Source organism: Nothoprocta perdicaria, unplaced genomic scaffold, assembly GCF_003342845.1.
Source record: "Nothoprocta perdicaria isolate Ctin4 unplaced genomic scaffold, notPer1 scaffold_75, whole genome shotgun sequence".
In the NCBI taxonomy this organism is placed as follows: Eukaryota; Metazoa; Chordata; class Aves; order Tinamiformes; family Tinamidae; genus Nothoprocta; species Nothoprocta perdicaria.
Window position 1 is genome coordinate 2227784 of NW_020456032.1, and position 18604 is coordinate 2246387.

General features: G+C 47.5%; 1 protein-coding gene across 2 annotated transcripts in view; it reads left to right on the top strand.

Moving 5' to 3' along the window:
- The window catches only part of PRPSAP1 (phosphoribosyl pyrophosphate synthetase associated protein 1), a 25112-nt gene extending 8018 nt beyond the window's left edge, over window positions 1-17094 (top strand). Inside the window, exons 2-10 of one of the 2 annotated variants that reach the window (XM_026051414.1) lie at window positions 1349-1401; window positions 3276-3342; window positions 7370-7542; window positions 7968-8083; window positions 8522-8577; window positions 9083-9228; window positions 12889-12959; window positions 13560-13706; window positions 14370-17094. In XM_026051414.1, coding sequence (XP_025907199.1) covers window positions 1349-1401; window positions 3276-3342; window positions 7370-7542; window positions 7968-8083; window positions 8522-8577; window positions 9083-9228; window positions 12889-12959; window positions 13560-13706; window positions 14370-14528 — 988 coding nt within the window. In that variant the 3' untranslated portion in view covers window positions 14529-17094. Of the gene's footprint in view, window positions 1-1348; window positions 1402-3275; window positions 3343-4458; window positions 4539-7369; window positions 7543-7967; window positions 8084-8521; window positions 8578-9082; window positions 9229-12888; window positions 12960-13559; window positions 13707-14369 lie in introns of those variants that run through there. The other variant, XM_026051415.1, reaches the window with a different exon arrangement.
- The last annotated feature ends 1510 nt before the right edge of the window (window positions 17095-18604 follow it).

The following is an 18604-nucleotide window of genomic DNA, read 5'->3' on the forward strand; positions in this document are numbered from 1 at the left end:
CAGTGGCTGCATCTCAGCCACTGATGCAACATCTCCCAGCTGGGGCTGCTGGTTAAAGCACATTTGCCTCTAAATACTTATTAATGGATTACTTGTATTACTTGTCAGAACAGATAAGTACAGAAATGTCACCTGTGGGAATAGTCTGCCTTGTGGAGCCTTTTAAAATGCATTTCCAAATGAATCTTTATTACATAATGAAGAATTTAAAAAAAAATCAAGAAGGGAGGGGGCTGGAGTCTTTCAGGTGAATGTTCTAGGCCTGATGTTTGGGAAGAGGAGGGAGCAATGTGAAAAATCAGAAAACTTAAGGTTAAACTCTTCCATCAGCTGAGTTCTCTCAGGAGGAAGGTTTTAAAAAGAGGAGAGCAGAACAAGTGACTCAGATGCCATTAATCAAGTCTTAATAGCTCATTAATGTTTAGTTCCACAGAGCAGCAGCTCTGCCCAAGGTGCARTTGCTTTAGCCTTGGCTTTGCAGCAAAGCTCCTTGGTCGTCTACGCCGGCTCTGTCGCACGACCTGCACGGGGATGGATCCACTGAATCCTGGTCCCGTTACCACTTCGAGCATCATTTTGGCCGGAAAAATTGTCCTTTGCCATAACTCCAGAGCTGTAGTTTTAGGTAAATCATAAAACACTGACTGTTCTTAGTATGTTGTTAATCTGCTGCGTACCCTAGGAGCACTTCAGCATCTACTGCACCACGACACTTAACAGCCCCAAATAAGAGAGCAGGAAATGACAGGAGCATCTGGGAAGGGATTTTTGATAATTCCTGTGAYCTACTTGTTTGTTTGTGAAGGCTTAGAAATTGTACTTGCTTTTGACTTCCAAACTGTTTTTGTTTGCCTGCTATAACTTAATTTTTAAGCCAATTTCCTAATGAAAGCAGCTTGATATACTTGATTGTGCTGCCTGTCTAATGAAGCACGGTTTCCCATGCCGGTCTTGGCTAGATGGGAAGAAGTAAGAACCCTTGGGATAACTTAATTCTCCAAGTCTTGTAGGATTTGTCCTCATCCAAGGTGGTTGGGTACAAGGGATAAACGCAGGTTATTGCTTCTTAGGGATGAAAAAGCAGGCGGGTACATGGTGGGTGACCAGGCAGCCAAGCAGAGAGCACCCACGTGGTAACTGGCCAGAGGGCACATGAGCAAACAACCACTCTCTGTCCAGCCAAAGTGAACCAAGAAATCTTGGAGAAAAAGGGTCACTGTGGAAGGAGGGGACCTGGAGCTGTTACTGCACTTGCTGCTCTGTTATTTTGTCCATCCACAAGAATTGGTCCAATCTCCACTTTGGATTCAGAGCTGCTCGCTTCAATTTTTACCTTTGTTTTCTGCAGGCGTCTTGGTGCCGAGTTGGGGAAATCTGTGGTGTACCAGGAGACCAATGGAGGTAAGACAAACCATTACTGCTTGGAGGCCTCTCTGAGGTGATGTTGTCAATGCTGGCTRGCTCTGTTGGCCAGACCTGTCTGATATGTGTGAGGAGCCAGCAGAAACAATGGATTTTTATGCTTTCAGCCATCGTGTTGCTGCTGCTTCTGGCAGTGCTAAGCTGCTGCATCTGACCTTGGATAAGCAATTAAATGTGTTCCTCGTTTTCCCCGTTATCTTGCTCGCGTGCTCCTCAGCTGACTCATCTAAAACAGATTYCCACTTTGAATAGCAGCTACTACAMAATCTTCCATGCTGTCATGCTTAGCAAAACACTTGCAGGTTTTAAAGCAACTGCCTCCTTTCTAGATGTTTGCCCAGCAACCTGGACGTTATCCCCTTCTCCCAGACCTCCCTTCACCACAGGCAGTTGTACATCTTCCCTAGCAAGACATCTGTCTTASTGCTTTAAAGAGTGCAGATCTGAGGATGTATTGATGAAACAGACCTCCAAAAGTGCCTCTTGGAGATTCGTGTTATGTCTTTGAGTGTAASAGGTGTCTGTTTTCATACATCTGTGCTGAGCTAAATGCAAGGTTATGGGCTAACAGAGTCCAGGTGCTAAATGTCACTCCCCATTTGAGATCTCTATATTACCCTGTTTGCAGAAGAGACTAGAAGCAGAGACAGCTGATACAGGTAAGAGTAAACGGTAGAAAAAGGAGCCTTTTGATCAATTAGGGAGATATGCTGGAATGGTTATTTTTCACCTGATCCTGTTGCCATCAAATGTGCCTTGCTGACCATGTGAGAGCCTTGAGTTGGTCTCACCTCCAATCTCTAAGTACTTCCACATGAGATATCGGGTGCTTCATATAATAACAGCAAGACTCCAGGTTGTTCACGTGGCTTTTCTGTTCCTCCTGTTGGGCTTGCATGGATGCTGGAGAGTTCTCCTTGCAGTGCTGGGCTCATCATGACTTTCTTTCATAATGCTCTTGCCTTTAAAGTCAGAAAGGGCCACGTGATACATCAGCTGCTGCGGGAGCTTATGGTTATGATTGGGTTGGGCACCGCGTTCGTGCRAGACTTGTGCCCTTTGGCACAAGTCAGGTCACTTGTTTCAAGGTCTGAAGTCATTCTTCACTGCACAGCAAAGCAGTCTCTTCTCAGCAAAGTCCTCTGAGGTTACTACCCAGACAATTAGACTTTGAATTCAGTAGCCAAGCAGATATTTTTCTCCTTCAGCTTACCCCTACCCATACTATATGACTGTGTGGGAAAYTAGGGGCTAGAAAGGCAACCCAGAAGTGCTCTTAATTTTAAGAGGCAGTATGAAGCATGTTCATTGGAGACTTAAATTTCCGTCCTGGGTGARTAGTGAAATGTCTTGACCATGGCAGCAAGTTGAGGAGTTCCCTGTTTGAACCCCGTGTTGTGGATGCTGTGCTGGACTATCCAGCGTGTACAGAGGTGACCATGTGGTAGGGTACAGAGGAGCTGGCGTCCACTCTTGGTGAGTGCTAGAGACTCTTGTGCTTCGGGAAGTTCGCTGATGGATGTGCTATCAGCAGCTYTCAGCACCCAGCGTGTGGCATTGACTTTTTCTTAGAAAATAAAGTAGTAGTCTTCTGCACGTAAGATAACAGCTATTCAGCCCCATTCTGCTTTGAAAATGTAACTAATTTGTATGCAATGCCAGCTCTTCACCTCACAGGTGCCTTTTGGAAAATCTGTTTGATTCGATGTGTAGTTGGTGTGTGTGCRCATAGGGTCAAGGACAAGACTTGCAGTTTTTCCTGACCGGTGGGCAAAATTGCTGCTAAATTATGGCTTAAATTAGCTTCAACMTGACATTTGGGAGTAAAACTGACTGTTCTCTATTGTTTTCAGAAACAAGAGTTGAAATAAAAGAATCAGTCCGGGGACAGGATATTTTCATTATACAGACGATCCCCAGGTAAGTGACCCGTGGCTTAATTTTACAGCTGTGATATACTTMGAATTTCTGATTCAGCAGGTTGTCTCGATAGGTTTGTGTGCTATTTGTTTGCTCTTTCCATAGTTGTCATTGCTTTGATTTACYTTTTAGATACAGCATAGTGTTAAGCTGTTAGCATTCCCAGAGGATGTTTGTACCAGAGCAAGCTGAGAAGCTCCCCACCTCAGGAAAGAACAAGTATGACCAGTGGCTTTAAGTGAAACGTCCCTGGTTGGTACGTTGGTGTCCTTGCAAATTCAGTTGCTTGATGACTGGCACTTCCATCTCATGATGTGTAGTTACCTCTGCTTTCCAATTATCGATCAGTAGAGCCAGCAGCTATTGCTTTTCTTACAGGGTGAGTTCCCCTCCACTGCAGTGCCTTGAAGCTGAACTCCTGAGAAAGTCCTCAGCTTCCTTCCCTTACTCCTTTAGTTCTTGATAATGTGATTCTTTCTTGTTTCTTGTGTGTGCCAGCTTGTTGTTAGTTTCAGCTGGTTTTAGCCTYGAAATAGGGAAGAAAAGTGCTGCTAGTAAGTAGGCTAGGAGAGCTAAAAAAGCTCCTGCTAACCCCTGGGAACTTTGCTTGTGCCTGGCTGAGGAGGAGTTTAGAGGGGCTGTGTTAGATTTGGAGAGCTAAACTTGATGCATGGACTGTTTTTCCCTTCAGTTAYGGCCAAGTGGACCATGCAAGTTAGTGGAAAGTGCAGGGGAAAAGCATTTACAATCGGCAGTGCAAAATCATCAACCTCAAGTAGCAGCGATTCGCTTCTCAAAGATGAAGGATTGAGGGGGTGCAGTTTGCTTGATGAGCTTAAAAAAAGATATTTGTGCCTTTTAGCATAATTCTGTTCAAATTGGGGAGGTCCCTAGAACTAGTTAATACATATCAGAGCTCAAGTAGATACACAAATATACTGGAAATAGAAATTTTCCTAGTTTGCCTAAAAATACAGCCCAATGAGAATTCAAGTTCAGTTGCTCTTGGTAATGCTTGGCCTATTGATAAAGAAATCAGTAAGAGCAGCTTCCTCCCTTCTAGTGTTCCTCTTGAAGGCTGAGACATTTTCCTGGAAATCATCTCTCTCCAGGGAGATGCTGCAGGTTTTGCTTCCCATAGGAAGCTAGGAAATCTCTGCAAGATGAAAACCCTCTATTGCAGGACTGTGTTTCAGGTGAGTGGTGCCATCCTGCTGTCCCTTGTGAGAGTCTTCTGAAGTAACTTGTAAATGAGAGCATAAATATGCAACAGATATTGCAGAGAGAGATAACTTGGTGTATTAGGGACAAGTAACAGTTTTGAMAGGGGAGAACCTCCATTCCTCTCAACTTTTTGATTCTCTTGGTTTTCCATGAATTGAACCAAATATTGCAGACCATGAAATGTATCCTTTAGGGAAGGAAAAAAAACCCCTAAGGGATTAAGGCCCTCCAGGCAGCCACTGTTGCATTGTGTAATCCTTTATTCTCCAGCTGCAGCTGTGCCTTGCTGCATTGCTTAGAGGAAACAGGTTCAAGGACATCTTCATTTTTTGCACTGGGTTTCAAGAACCTCACAGGAATGTAAAAGGAGGAACTATTCTGGATTCCATTTGTCAAACCATGGTGCTATGAAAATGCAATTTCTGTACCCATTAGCAGTTGAAAAAGCAAGTAGAATATTGAGACTTGTTAGGAAAGCAATAAAGAGTGAACTAACCTTGTTATGCTGCAGTGCAAAGCCACAGTCTRCATCTTAAATGCACAAGGAGGGAGCAGAAAGACCTGAATAAGTGCTGCAAGTCCAAAGGGTATATAGCAAAACTAAACCAGACAAGTATCATCCTGAACCGCTGATGTGTAGAATAGCGTTTGTATGAGGAAAACTGCATAGTTTAGTACTCTTTAGCTTAGGAAAGAGAAGCTAGGAGATAYTACACTGGAGGATTTCCAAATCTGGAGTGTCCTGGTTGCAGGGTCAGGCTGAACTCAACCATTTTTGTCTTCCTGCATGTGCTAAACACACAACTCAGTGTTAAGGTAGTTAGCGGACTGTTCTGTAAAGCAGACGAGTGGAGGACTGGATGGTGGAAGTGAGATGCTAGAAGTTAAAGAAAAGACTTTTGGTGCCAGATGGGTTGGTACTTGTTGGACGAACGCTTTGCCAAGTCACTTGGTCAGCCGTGAGGATACCGATCCCCAGGGATGCCTTAGACAAAGGTAGGCAGCAGGGAGAGCTCCAGCTTGCAGGGGAAGGGGACAAAAAACAGGGGACAGGGGTTACTGAGATGGCTCTAAGTATCGTGGCCATGAGCAGAGGGTGCYCTGAGCAGTCTTGGGCCCTCCAGAAGCAACTTGTGAGCTCTGCTCAAGAGCCGAGGAGGAACAAGCAGCATGGAGACAGGGATGCAGTCCTGGGCATCCGCCTAGGGAGATGCTGTGACTGGGTGTCCCCCCCCAAAATTATTGTCCCCAATTAGTCCTCGCTGCAAGTCGGGCCCGGGATTCAGGTCAGTGCCCCTGGCAGAGGCATGAGGAGCAGCTCAGTGCACCCAGGAGGGGCCAGATCTGCTCAGCTCTGGCCGAGCTGCTGCAAGGACAGATGCATCCAGCTCTACCTAATGTCTGCACCAGCTGGTTTTCACAAGCCAGACCTGTTGGCCCCTTCTCCCAGGAGCAGTTAAATTCTATAGCCTTTTTCCTGGAGAGCTTTTTAAAGAAATTTGAGACACAGCAACATAAAATATTGAATTTCTGGGGTGACCTCGAAATGAGTTTGAAATTGGCTGCTTTGTTTTCGTACAATACTGCGACTAGCATCTTCTTCTCTGTTCCCAGCCACGCTGGCACAGCTGAAACGGCCAGGGGAAGAAACAGGGCTTTGTTTGCTTGTTGTCCTCCGTGGCAGGGGGTTATGTTTTATGTAATTCTTGGCCAGGCATTTCAAGCCCTAACAAAGCTTTCTGTGTGCGAGGGCATTGTGCACGGGACCGAGGGAGCCAGCCCGCGGATAAAGAGGCTCGGGGCGCTCGCAAACAGAGAGACGTCGTTTCCCAAGCAAGGGGGGGCTCTGGGGAAACGGGAATGGCCTGAGCTTGTCACGTGTTAGAYCCCAAGGCTCAGGAATTGCTGGCTCTGCCCCTTGGGAAAAGGTAGCCCAGGTGGCCGGGAGGAAGCGGGTCCCACGGTGGCATCTTGGTGACTTCCTGAAAGCCCCGCAGAGCTTTAGGCTGCCTGCTCTGTCCTCTGCACGGAAACCCAGGCAAGGATATCTTTATTCTGGAGCGTTGCATGTCTCTCTGTCCTCTCCACAGGTTCTTAAGGTTCAAATGGTCTTGGTGCAGATTACACATGGAATTAGGTCTCCCTCGATGTTGGCTTTAAGGAACTAAACATTCAGCCTTTCCCCCCCTTCCCAATAAATACCAGTCTAGATTAATGCTCTTCTAATGAGGCACACCAACCATCGCAGTGTAAACCAGCTGAAGATGGAGCTTATTGCACACACTCTTCACTGTGCTCTGTATATTGTGTTCTGTCTATGCTGCTGCTTTCTTCCTTTCCCCTCTCTCCCTTCCAAGAAAAGTCATTTGGGGCTTCATGTGTTCTTGTTCCATCATCTCTGGATGCAGTAGGGAGYGTGAAGGTGCCAACTTCCCCCCAAGTGAAGAGCCTTCCCTTGTATGGCTCCAGAAATGTGTTTCTTACACCAGGAAAAGTGATTTGCCTTAAGCTGTTAAAAATATCCTAGTAAATGTAGTGTTAAAAATGCCCTTCGTGTGTGTGTGTGAGCAATGAGGGAGGGAAATAATCATAATACTTGTGCTGGAATAAAAAATAATCAAAGTTTGCCATAGCTCTTGGGTGCTGGGGCCACATCCTGTGCATATATGAAGGTACATATGGTGTGTAGATGTGGTGAATGGTGTGTCTGTGTGTGTGCACATATGGTGAATGGGTGTAGTTGGAAAAAGCCTCACATTGAAAAACTCCTACTCATCTCTGAAGTGTTTTTCAAATCTTTTAGAGATGTAAACACTGCGGTAATGGAGCTGCTGATTATGGCTTATGCTCTGAAGACCTCCTGCGCCAGGAACATCATTGGGGTCATCCCTTACTTTCCCTACAGCAAACAGAGCAAAATGAGGAAGAGGGGCTCGATCGTTTGCAAGCTGCTGGCTTCCATGCTAGCCAAGGCAGGTGAGTAGCACGCAGGGAGCAYGAGGGCAAGCTTGGTTTCTGTAGGGCCTCTCCTGCCATGTGTCCCCAAAGGTGGCTCTCCTTTGTTTCTTCTCCTCCTAGATGGGGAGATTTTCAGACAAGTACCTGAGCAACTTGGGGGAACASTAAATTGCTTCATCTACTTTTCATTTTTTTGTGGCTCTCACCTGATGATGTGGCCTAGAAGTGTCACGTTGAAATACACCTTTGTTAGCAAGCAGCCTTTATTTCATGTCTGTTTTTCCTTATGCCTTTGATACTTTTTACTTAACCTCTCTATACTCATGGCTTGTATGTGGCGTAGTAGTCTGACTACTAGATAAAATAGTCTGAAAAAATGAAACGTTTGAGGAACTCCAGCCATGTAATAGGCTACTTACCAAATTGTTTTTTTTTTTGCTTAGGTTTAACGCACATTATCACTATGGACCTTCATCAAAAGGAAATCCAAGGCTTCTTCAGCTTTCCAGTAGACAACCTGAGAGCCTCTCCTTTCCTGCTTCAATATATACAGGAAGAAGTGAGGTTACTCTAGTTCTGTATATATTAGTTTGTCCTAATGTGCACCTGATGTAATGCAGTGGTGGTTTTGGACCYGGGCTTAAGCAGAAATTGCACTGTCAGGCTAGATCATTTGTTCAGTCCACGGATTCCTTCTTCCAGGGCATCTGCTGCGTGTGTRTTTCTCAAGGAAGAAGGAATATCTTTTACCTAAGTAGGTTACATTGTATGATGCCATACTTGGGTAGAAGTTGAATTCTTGCTCATTAGCAGATGAGCTTGAGCCCTTAGCCAAAAGTCCTTGTTCTCTGTAGTGCTAGTGCCATTTGAGGTGCTATTTATGCTTCTGCCTCAAATCAGCTTTTCAGTCCTGTTAAATTGTCTCCCCTCGTTCTTCGTTGTGTGGTGAGTGTCTGACTGACTCAAGTAATTGACACTTTGTCTTTATTGAATCCAGATTCCAGATTACAGAAATGCAGTTATTGTAGCCAAGTCTCCTGATGCAGCAAAAAGGTAAACAGGTTATTTTACTAGCTGGTTAACTATAATCTTGCTTGATGGAGTAAATGTCAGCAAAAATGTGGAGGGTCCAGATGGATCAGGAATCAAGTCCTTAAGTCCTTTGTGGCTGGAAAGTGGGATGACATCCSTAGTCTTGCAGGTGGACAGCTCAATTTGGCAGTCCCGGCCCTGTGGGAGTAAACTGTGGAGTTCCTGCTGCTATACATCTGGCTGGTTCACTGGAGCATCAGGGTCTGACTTTTTGCACAAGCAGYACCTGAGCGTGTTAGAAAAAATTTAGTATGTGGAAGAACACCAGGAGACCTCTGCAGAGGAGCCAAGGGGTTGCGTTGGCTTATTGGGAGGAATAAAAAGCTCTTTGTGGTGAGCATCTTACTCATGGGAACCYCTTTTACTGCCAGAGAGGTGCAGTCTTTGCTTGCCCCGTTGGATTTGGGAGAGGGCTGCTCYACCAGATTGCAAGACATCTTCCTGACATGCTGTCGTTGTCCTGCAGGGCTCAGTCTTACGCCGAGAGATTGCGCCTGGGACTAGCAGTGATACATGGGGAGGCCCAGTGTACAGAGCAGGACATGGATGATGGTCGTCACTCTCCCCCCATGGTCAAAAATGCAACTGTGCATCCTGGTCTGGAGCTGCCACGTAAGATTAAGTTTCTCTGCTTGTCTTTGGGCTGCAAGGTGAAATTTAACAGGAATTTGCCCTTTGGTTTCGCTATATCATTATTAGCAACCTGAAAGCAGTTAGACAAGCTTTGCCCAAGAGAAAAGCTGCACTAAAGTTAGGAAGTCGTAGGGGAAGGTACAAGGAGTGATTATTATTTGACTCTCTTTGCCAGTGCAGAGCATCAGGGTTGTTCCCCTTGCTGTGCCCACTCAGCAGTGTCAGACTGACATAAAATGCTCTGTGGCAAGACGTAGGAAACGGGAAAGAGTGCAACTAGTGAGGGAACTGCTCTCCCTCCCTTTCCTCACCACTCTCCCTCCCTTTCTGTCCAATTATTCAACAACCAGAGCTGCCTCCCTACCCCAAATATTGCTTTGGACAAACCTTTGATCWCCTCTTCCTGCCTCTGCACCAACAGCAGCACACCCGACTTATAAGGTTCGAWGGCAGAGGGGTCGGTGTGGTCGGTGTGTCTGAGAAACTGCAGTTTTGGGGTGTCTGGTGGTGGGTTGAGAGGGGGAAAGACAAACCAGGGAGCAGAACAGAGCCTGCAATGGGCACTTGTGCTTTGTGCCATTCCTCAGGAGCTCCCTAGCGAGTCAGCTGGGCTCCAGTGGCCCGGCGGGCACCTTTTCTCCCTGTTCTACCAGGAATCACGTGCCTTTAATTACTGGGTGTTGCACATGACAGATTGGTTTTGTCCACATAATGTGTCCTGGGCAGCGCTCTGATTTTAGAGGCTTAGGAAAYGGCCACAGGTGCTTCTGTTTGCTCTGAAAGTGCTCTGCTGAAGGGGCAGCAACACCTCCCATCACTCAAAAAGGAGAAATTGGAGCCTTTGCAACAGGATTTCCTCCAGGGAAAGAAGCAAAAAATTGGAATGACCATAGGTGTGTTCCAAGTTCCCTGCCCTCATCTCCCCTTTGTGTTTAGACAGAGTCTTACAGACTTTATTTGTGCTTCTTAATTTATCTGTTTGCATAAAAATTAGGCCCTCAGTGCTCTGTTGCTCATAGGCTCTGTTGTAAGTGTAGCATTATTTTACTTGATGATTATGATTTTAAGGCACATTGTACTTCTCAGTTGTGAAGTTAGGTCATTCCTTCACCCATGTTGACCACAGAAATCCCACGTTGAAGCACCTGGCAATGCTCTTTCTTCATGCCAATGATCTTCTCACCTTTAATGTATGGTACCTGAGTATGTATTGCAGCAGAGTGAAAGCACAGTTTAGGGTGGTGGGGTTATTTATGGTGGTTTTATTTTTTTCCACCACAGCATTCTTTGATATTCTCATTTTATAAAAATGGTGGTTAAAAATGGTCTTTTTAAACCTTTCAGCATTTTTCTTTTAAGCTACCAATACCATTAGCATCTTTTCTGCCTCTCCAAAAAATGCTCCTGCRTAATCCAAGGGGTCATCCAAGGCAGAAATTCAGCTGCAGCTTCCTTCTGCTGTTGTCTTCTTGTCTGCAGACAAAGAGAGGGTTTATGTCTGGGAGAAAAACGTTTTTTCATTTGGAATCATTTTTCAAAACGCCTTCTCCCAGCAGCCCTGACTTGCACRTGTCACGATGACCAAAGATCCTGCAGAACGAGAATCAGGCCTCGGTAGCACTTGCACAAGCTCTCGTCACGTTGGAGCCATCAAAACTCTCTTGCATTTTGATGTGGTTTGGATAGATTTTTTGACTTGCGATTCGTGGGTTTTTTTTTTTTTCCTCTTTTTTTTCCATTTTTTGTTCTTATTTTACAGAGCAAACTGAACAAGAAAAAAGGAGAACATCTCTTTAGGATATGGGTAGGTCAACATGTTGCCTACCCTACTTTAAAGATAAAGCAGCCTTGAAATACAGCTTTTAAAAGCAGACARAAAAATGCAAAGCACAAAGCAGGGGCAAAGCACTGGTAGTGCTGCTAGCTGGTGTGTTAGCCTTTGAGCACAAAGAGGATTGTGTCCATGTCTCTTCTGGAATATAAGGATACCTCTGCAGAGCAAATTCAGCTATTTGCCAGGAAAATTGTACTGAATTTCCTCTCATTAAGCTCTGCTCACCACCGCAATGGTTTTAATCACAGAGCCTAGCACCAAGGCAGTTTAATTTTTGTGGAAACAGAAATAATGAATGCCTATAATAGCATTTTGGTAGGCTTAAGGAAAACTGGTGTGTGGGGCATRTCTTGAATGTGAAGACCAGCATCACGCTTGAATCTTTGGCTCTGAGGTCCTTGTCATTGCTCTCATCAGATCCCTCAGTGTGACTCACCCAGCTGTGCTTGGACTATGGGCAGCTCCAGCCATTTATTGTGGGAATAGCACTGGATTGGCCTGCTGTGCAGGATGGGGAGTTTCATGCAGGGCTCTTAGGACCCAGGAGGACTGAAATCAATGTCCAAACACCTGTGGTGTTGGGCAATGGCATCTAATTTCATGCTGTTTCAGTATTATGTGGAAATGGGTTATTTTAAAGGAAAAAAAAAAAGGCTTCCTAATACGTCCAAATTTCCTCAGCATTTGGAAGCACTTGTGTCCAGGATCACAGCAGGCTCTGAATTTAGGAAGAGAACAGGTACAAAGCGCCCCACTAGGACCAGGCCTAGGACTAGGACAAAATAGAACACTATTTTGTTACGCTCCCTTCAGACAACATTAAAGCAAAGAGATGCAGGTGCAGGGCAAAGTGTTGCAAAATGTTAGATATTTCCCTTCAGTGATTATCCCAGCCCGGATTATCATCTGGTGCAATACATCTGCCCCCTCTATATCCTTGCCATGCAGAGAGGTTTTATACTATATTCGCTTTATAAATTAGCGCAATCTGGCAAATGAGAGGCTTGGCCTGTTGGCAGCAAGTCCCCCCCGCACCGACTGATGGCTCCTTGTTGCATCCGAACATGCATCTCAGGGTATCCTGGCTTGTCTCCTTTTTTTTTCTTATCGTGTCACCCATGTAGTTTTTGCACGTGTCAGTGCAAAGGGTTAACTGGTGCAATTCACCCGCATGCACTTTGTCTTCTAGTCGCTGCTCGTGTTGAGCTTGTTGCCCTGAGTTTAAACTGGATTTTGTCCTGCTCCTGATCCAAAGATCCTGGCAAACTTTGCTTCTGCAATCTCCCTCAAGTGATACTTGTCTGTGCAGGCAGATTAGGGGCCTTGCACACTCTGAAAGATTGCAAATTTTGCGATATGAGAGATTACAAACCGGAGTCCAAGTCTGCAATCAGTCCCGTGACTTAGTGAGGCCAYGGGATGAAAACCTGGCTTGTGTAAAGCCTAAACCCTTTCAGAGGTGTTGCAGGGAGAGGCCTGTTTATTGCTCCCACTCGCAGGACCYCCTTTTCTCAAGTCCTGTTTCAGAGATGACCATAGAGGCAAAGAGCCATTTCACTTAGTTCTGCCCTCCCGCCTTGCATGGAGGGACTCTTGGGTCTGCCGCTATGGAGGAAAYGGAGAGCTTGGTTTTTAAACTGCAGGGCTACTCCTTTGGAAAGGAAAATGATGGTTAAAATGGGATTTTTGCTCTCAGGTGCATCTCAGGATAGTGTGGTGCACCCAGCTTCATCTGTGCATCACTACAAGGCTCGGTCAGCAAGGACTGGCCTCTCGTGCTGACTGACCTGTTTTTCCTCCTTTAGTGATGATGGCCAAGGAGAAACCGCCGATAACCGTGGTGGGAGATGTCGGAGGAAGAATTGCTATCATTGTGGTATGAGTGCAATGGAGAGGAGTGGATGGGGTGGCTTTTCCCAGCAGCTTGCTTCATAACTGCTCTATTCCAGAGAGCAGGAAGCACTGCTCAGATGGGGCAGGAGCACGATTGTTGTCTCTGCTCCACTTTTACTGGTGACTTGGGCTGAATATTTCAGCTCCCATTGATGCTGCACGCTTTGTTGCTGTAAATCCCCAAATCTCCTTGCCCCCTCGAATCCACAAAAACAAATCCAGGAAATGCAGAGACATAAACTGAATTGCCAAGGCTYTCGTACTCGGGCTCGCCTCAGTGCAAACGATCAATATGCAGCTATTAGCCCCAAGGGGGAAAAAAAACCAAAACCCTTGCTGAAGATGAGCTCTGTTTGCATGTACTGGGGCTAAGTAGTTTCCARGACACAATATCTTTGTGTTATGCACCTGGGGGAGGCTGTAAATAAGTCCAAATGCCCTCACAGACTTAGCTTGTGCGTGCGGCTTCTCCTTCCATGCCTATGAGAGCTGGAGTAGCCGGAGTGTTTCAGACCTGGCAGCACTTCCCGCTCCCCCGGCGTGGGGTGTTTCCAGGCCAGATGCTATTCCTGTCTCTTCCCAGGATGACATCATCGATGACGTGGAGAGCTTCGTGGCTGCTGCGGAGATCCTGAAGGAGCGAGGAGCCTACAAGATATTTGTGATGGCTACTCACGGGCTCCTGTCTGCAGACGCGCCCCGTCTCATAGAGGAATCCTCCATCGACGAGGTGCATGCGCTCTTCGGAGCGAGGAAGGGCTGGTGGAGGGGCTCAGGGTCTTAGCTGTTTGCTGAAGCCTGAGGTCCTTCCCTGCCTTCCCTCGTCTCTCTGAAATGACTGGCTTCACCTGACACTTCTAGTTAGCTGGTTCCTCCTAAAACCGGGGTGTGATTAATAGTTATTCAGATCAGATCTGCTCCCCTCTGCGTTTTCTCCCCAGCGCACCCGTGTCAGTTGTGCCTGTCTGGATGTGTCCCTTCGCGCAGCTGGGCGCCTCTCGCTGCTTTCTCACTAAACAGGCCTTCGGTCTGCCTCCCTCCCACAGCTTGTGATGGACTAAAGTGTTAACTAGAACCAGATTCCAAACCTTGCCTTTAGTGCCAAGCATTGCTAACCAACAGGTYAGATCCTGTGATCCAAACAGACCCGTCAGCTTATGCCGAGGTACCTCTTGTAGGGTGCGAGTTGTGTCAGTCCCTTGGACATCKAAACAGCCCCTGGGGAGACCCGTTGTGTTTAATCTCTCTTGTAACATAAAACGATTTCTTGTGCTCCCCTTGAAGTGCGAAATGCCAAACACATCATCCRTGGCTTTAATCTCGGGTAGCTGTTAAATGAGGCTGAAAACATCAGCGATGCGACTAATGCTCCTCTCTCTCTGGTAATCTGCAGGTGGTAGTAACCAACACAGTTCCCCATGAGGTGCAGAAGCTGCAGTGCCCCAAGATAAAGACTGTGGATATCAGTTTGATCCTCTCTGAAGCCATCAGACGAATCCACAACGGGGAGTCCATGGCCTATCTCTTCCGCAACATCACCGTCGATGACTAGATCGGGCACTGCCCCTGTCCCGGCTTCCACAAGAGCAGGAGATATGCATGAAAAGGCAATGCCATAAATTATAGACATAACACAACTGTTTATTCTTGTAGGGAGGGTGAAGGTTTTCAGGGACTTGAGCCATGAGATACAACAGAAAAAAAAAGAGTCAATTCAACCAGCACTTTATAGGTGAACAGAAGAGGCCACTGGCTGTGGGGAGGATTATAGGCTTATACTTTAATTGGAAGAGAAATAAGGAGACTTTAAATGTTTAAATTCCTTTATTTTTTGTAGTGTTGTCTCTTGCGCTCTTTTCAAAAAAAAACAAACTACTGTCAGCTTCTAGGAGATGGGGAATATTCATTTGCTGCGTGTGAACAGATGTGACAACAGGAGGAAGCAGCCCTCGGGTTTCTTTTCTGCCTGTGACCTGCATGAGCGAGCGCAGAAGGAAATGCTTTGTTTCTGCTGCTGTGAGCAGAGCAGAGCCTTGCCGGTTCGGAGGCCTGGGCTCTTGTGCAGCACAGCGAGCGCTTTCTCTGGAGGCAGGTTAGCAGAACGTCCAGAAAAGGCAGYTCGGGGGCAGCCCGTGCCAAGGGCTAGTCATGGCCTCGTTTCCAGGGGCTGGCAGCACGTTCACGTGCAGCTCTCAGCAGGGCAGGAGATTGTACTAAATGCGCTGGCCTTTGCGGTTGCTGAGCTGGGATTGTTMCTGTGCCGCAGTGGGCAGTCACACGAGGATCTAGGTCCTCACTTGAACGCTTCTCTGCACAGCAAAGGCAGGCAGGATTGGAACAATATCCACCTCTAACACAACGGTGCTTTCCAAGACACTAACACTGAACCTGCAATAAAAAGCAAAGGATTTTTCATTTTTGGAGCTCCCTTTGACCCCTTTTGAGCAGCTGCTGTGTTGGTACCGTGCAGCAGTTGCTGTAAATAGACTTGCTTGGCAGCTTGTGCAGCTTCTGCAGGGAAGCAGGACTCGTTGCTTGCTCTTTTCTCAAGTGACACTAATCCTTGGCTGGAGGGGACACTGCAGAGAGCAGCAGACAGTGCTTGTGAGTTGTGGCGGGCTCTGGGGTTGTGTCGAGGTGAATTCCCCAAGCTGTGATCTTCGCCCTTGGTGAGACAGGCTAACACACTCCAGGAAAACCTATCATAYTTTCCAGCGTGCTGGTGTAAGGAGCAAATCCTGCCAGAGGCAATTGCTTGAGAGAACAGTGCTGATGAAGGGGCTCTCCCTGGCAGGCATTTGTTTCACGGCACTCATCCTTCAGCTTCTGCCTGCATCTTTYTCTTCCACTCCAGCATCTTAAATCTAGACGGTGCCAGGGGCAAGTAATACTGTGAGGGCGGGAGGAGCCTTGAGTATTAGGCAAAGAAACCTCTCCTGGTACCAGGGGAGTTCATCTTGCAGACTGAGAGCTGCCTGCCAGCCCATGAGTGTGCACAAAAACCCAAACTAAGAGCAGCTGGGTCTTTTCTCATGTTCATCACTAATTTAAGCTAAAGCCCAGGGCTAGAGCTGCGCTTTGGTCACTGATGCCTTTATTGCATTTTCAGTCAAGGCTGTGCTCCTTGATCACAATGTGGCTCCTAGGTCGGAGGTGGTAATGTGTTGCTATATTTTAGGTGTTATTGAACAGATGGACTAAAGCATGTGAAATCCTTGCAAAAATTACCTCCTTGTTCTGGTCTAAGCCATTCCTGGACCCTGCTGTTCATACTGGGAAACAATGCTAAACATATAAAAAAAACTTTGCTTTTCTAAGCCCCCGTCAAACTGCCTTGTCAGACCTGCCCGGAGCTGCCTCGAGGCTTCTTGGCTGCTCTTCCTGTGCTCAGACTTGCTTTTACAAGACAGTATTTTGCTAGCAACGGGTGAAGCCCTGCACCAGCGAGCATGGGCTGTGCAGGTGTCCTGTGCTTAGGAGCTCCCAGCCCAGTTATTGCCTGGTCTCGCTTCAAACTCCATCCTCGTTGGAAGGCAAGAGCAATTGGCAGCACTGAAATCCAATGTCCATGTCTCAAAATCCTTCACAACACTTTAGGAAAACCAGGGATCTGTATTCTGCAGACCCCAAATAGTTGGGGAGCTGGTGGTTTGACACAGATGTGCGTTTGTTACAAGGCTGTAGCACCCGCCTGATTTAGCCTAGCTTGGATCTGATGTGCCGCTATCTCAGCTTTGAGTCGAATCTCTCCTTTTTCTGCCCTGAAATCCAGCCCTTGCCGTAGCAACGTAATGAAGTAAGATGGCCCTTTGCCACCTTACGGGGTCTTGCAGCTTTTTCTGACAGTCATATTTGCTTCCTAGAAAGCTTGAACAGGCCCTGTGCAGAAACTTAAACCTTTCCRACTGGCAGCTTTGTCAGTAAGCAGAGTAAAGGCTTAGGATCCCTCTTCGGAGAGTTAGCTCCTTGTCTTGGTGCATATTCCCCTCCTGGAACCTCTGCTCCCTCATTGAATTCAGTCTTYGCAGCTTGAAATGAAGTCTGCACATACCCATACACACCAGCTATATATTCTTTGATTTTGCTGCCTGGAAATTGATACCTTCTGTCTTTCAAAGCAGCAAGTTAATCTGTTCCCTTTGCTGCCTGTCCACACTGATCCTCCCGTGGAAATCGTCCTCGAGTGCCTCACTGAAGAAGAGAGATGTTAATACTCTAAATACCTGTGTGATGGTCTTTGTGGTTTATAAGGGAAAAGAAGTTCTCGATTATTTTTATAAGTATTCATTTGATGGATCGCTCAGGTTCAAAGGTCTTCCCAGTGCTGAAGTATTTTTCTTCCAAGGATTAGCTGGAAGCGTGTGTTCATCTGCATTTCTTTTTCCCTGCTTATGGAGCATTTTGCTTCAGAGACGGGGCCACTAAGAAGTCTGCGTTTCGATGCACTTAGCACCAACCTTCTGCTATTCCCATCTCCGAGCTGGGGGGAGAGGGAAAAACTTGTGCTTTAGATACCTCAAAAAAAAAAAAAAAGAGAGAAAAATAAAAAGAAATGGAAAAATATGGGAGTGCTTCTTCTCCAGGCCTTGTCTCTGCATGGAAAGTCGCAGACGGGACCGTGCCAGGTTTCTGCCTGGCTTCAGTTCTCCTTTGCAGAAGCCGCTGTCCTGCAAGGGAGCCAAGTCCTTCAAGGCGAATCTCCCTCAGCCCGGGCTGCGTTCAGCCCATGGGCGCTRCCAAGTGTGTTTTAAGGGTTAAAGCAGAAAGGAGAGCGCCTGGCACGTCCTCTGTTCCTGCCTTGTGCTGCCCAGGGCAGCGTGTGAGAGCAGCTGCATGGCTGGTACGAGCACCTGGCCTGCAGAAGCCCCTCGCTTGGCTCTTTCCTCAGGAAGGTGGATAGGAACGTGTAGAGAAACTCCAAGCGTGGATGCAAATAAACGCTCCGACTTCTCCGCTCAGTGCCTCTGTGTACGTGGCTGTGATGCTGGGCATGGGCTGCCCGTTTTTGGAGCTTTGAAGTGCAAGAAGTTGCTGCTGTGGCACAGAGCGAGAGAGAGGGGCCCTGGAGGAGGCCTGAGCAGGAACGTGCACGGGTGGGAGCCGAATCCYGGCTCCTTGCTTGCCCCTTGCTCTTGTCCCCGTGCCCCGCAGGGCAGCTCCGGGCAGGAGGAGGAGCAGGTTTGCTGGACCAGCTCGGAGGCCGGACAGGGGCCTTGCAGGGGTGCCTGGTCCCCTGCCCCATCCTGCCTGCGGGAGCTCCACAAGGGCCTGCGGGCACTCAGGGCTGTTTGCAGGGGACTGTCCCCGTGGTGACAGCCTTGTCCCGCAAGGTGCGCTGAGCAAACCGGGCTCTGCTGCACCACAAGTTCGAGGGAGGAGGAGGACGAGGAGGAAGTATTTTTCGCGTGCGAGTAATTGCAGTATTTACGGGAAAGGGGCGGCCGCCGTCGCGTAGCAACGGGGAACGCTACGCGGCAACTCCGCGGGGGCGGGTGCGTAAACAAGATCACGGGGGCAGCGGCCGCAGCCAMTGGGGCGGCGAGGAGCGGCGGCCGGCGGCCAATGGGAAGGGGGCGAGGGCGGGCTGAGAGCGCGGGGCGGGGCTAGCGGGCCGGCGCAGGTGGGCGC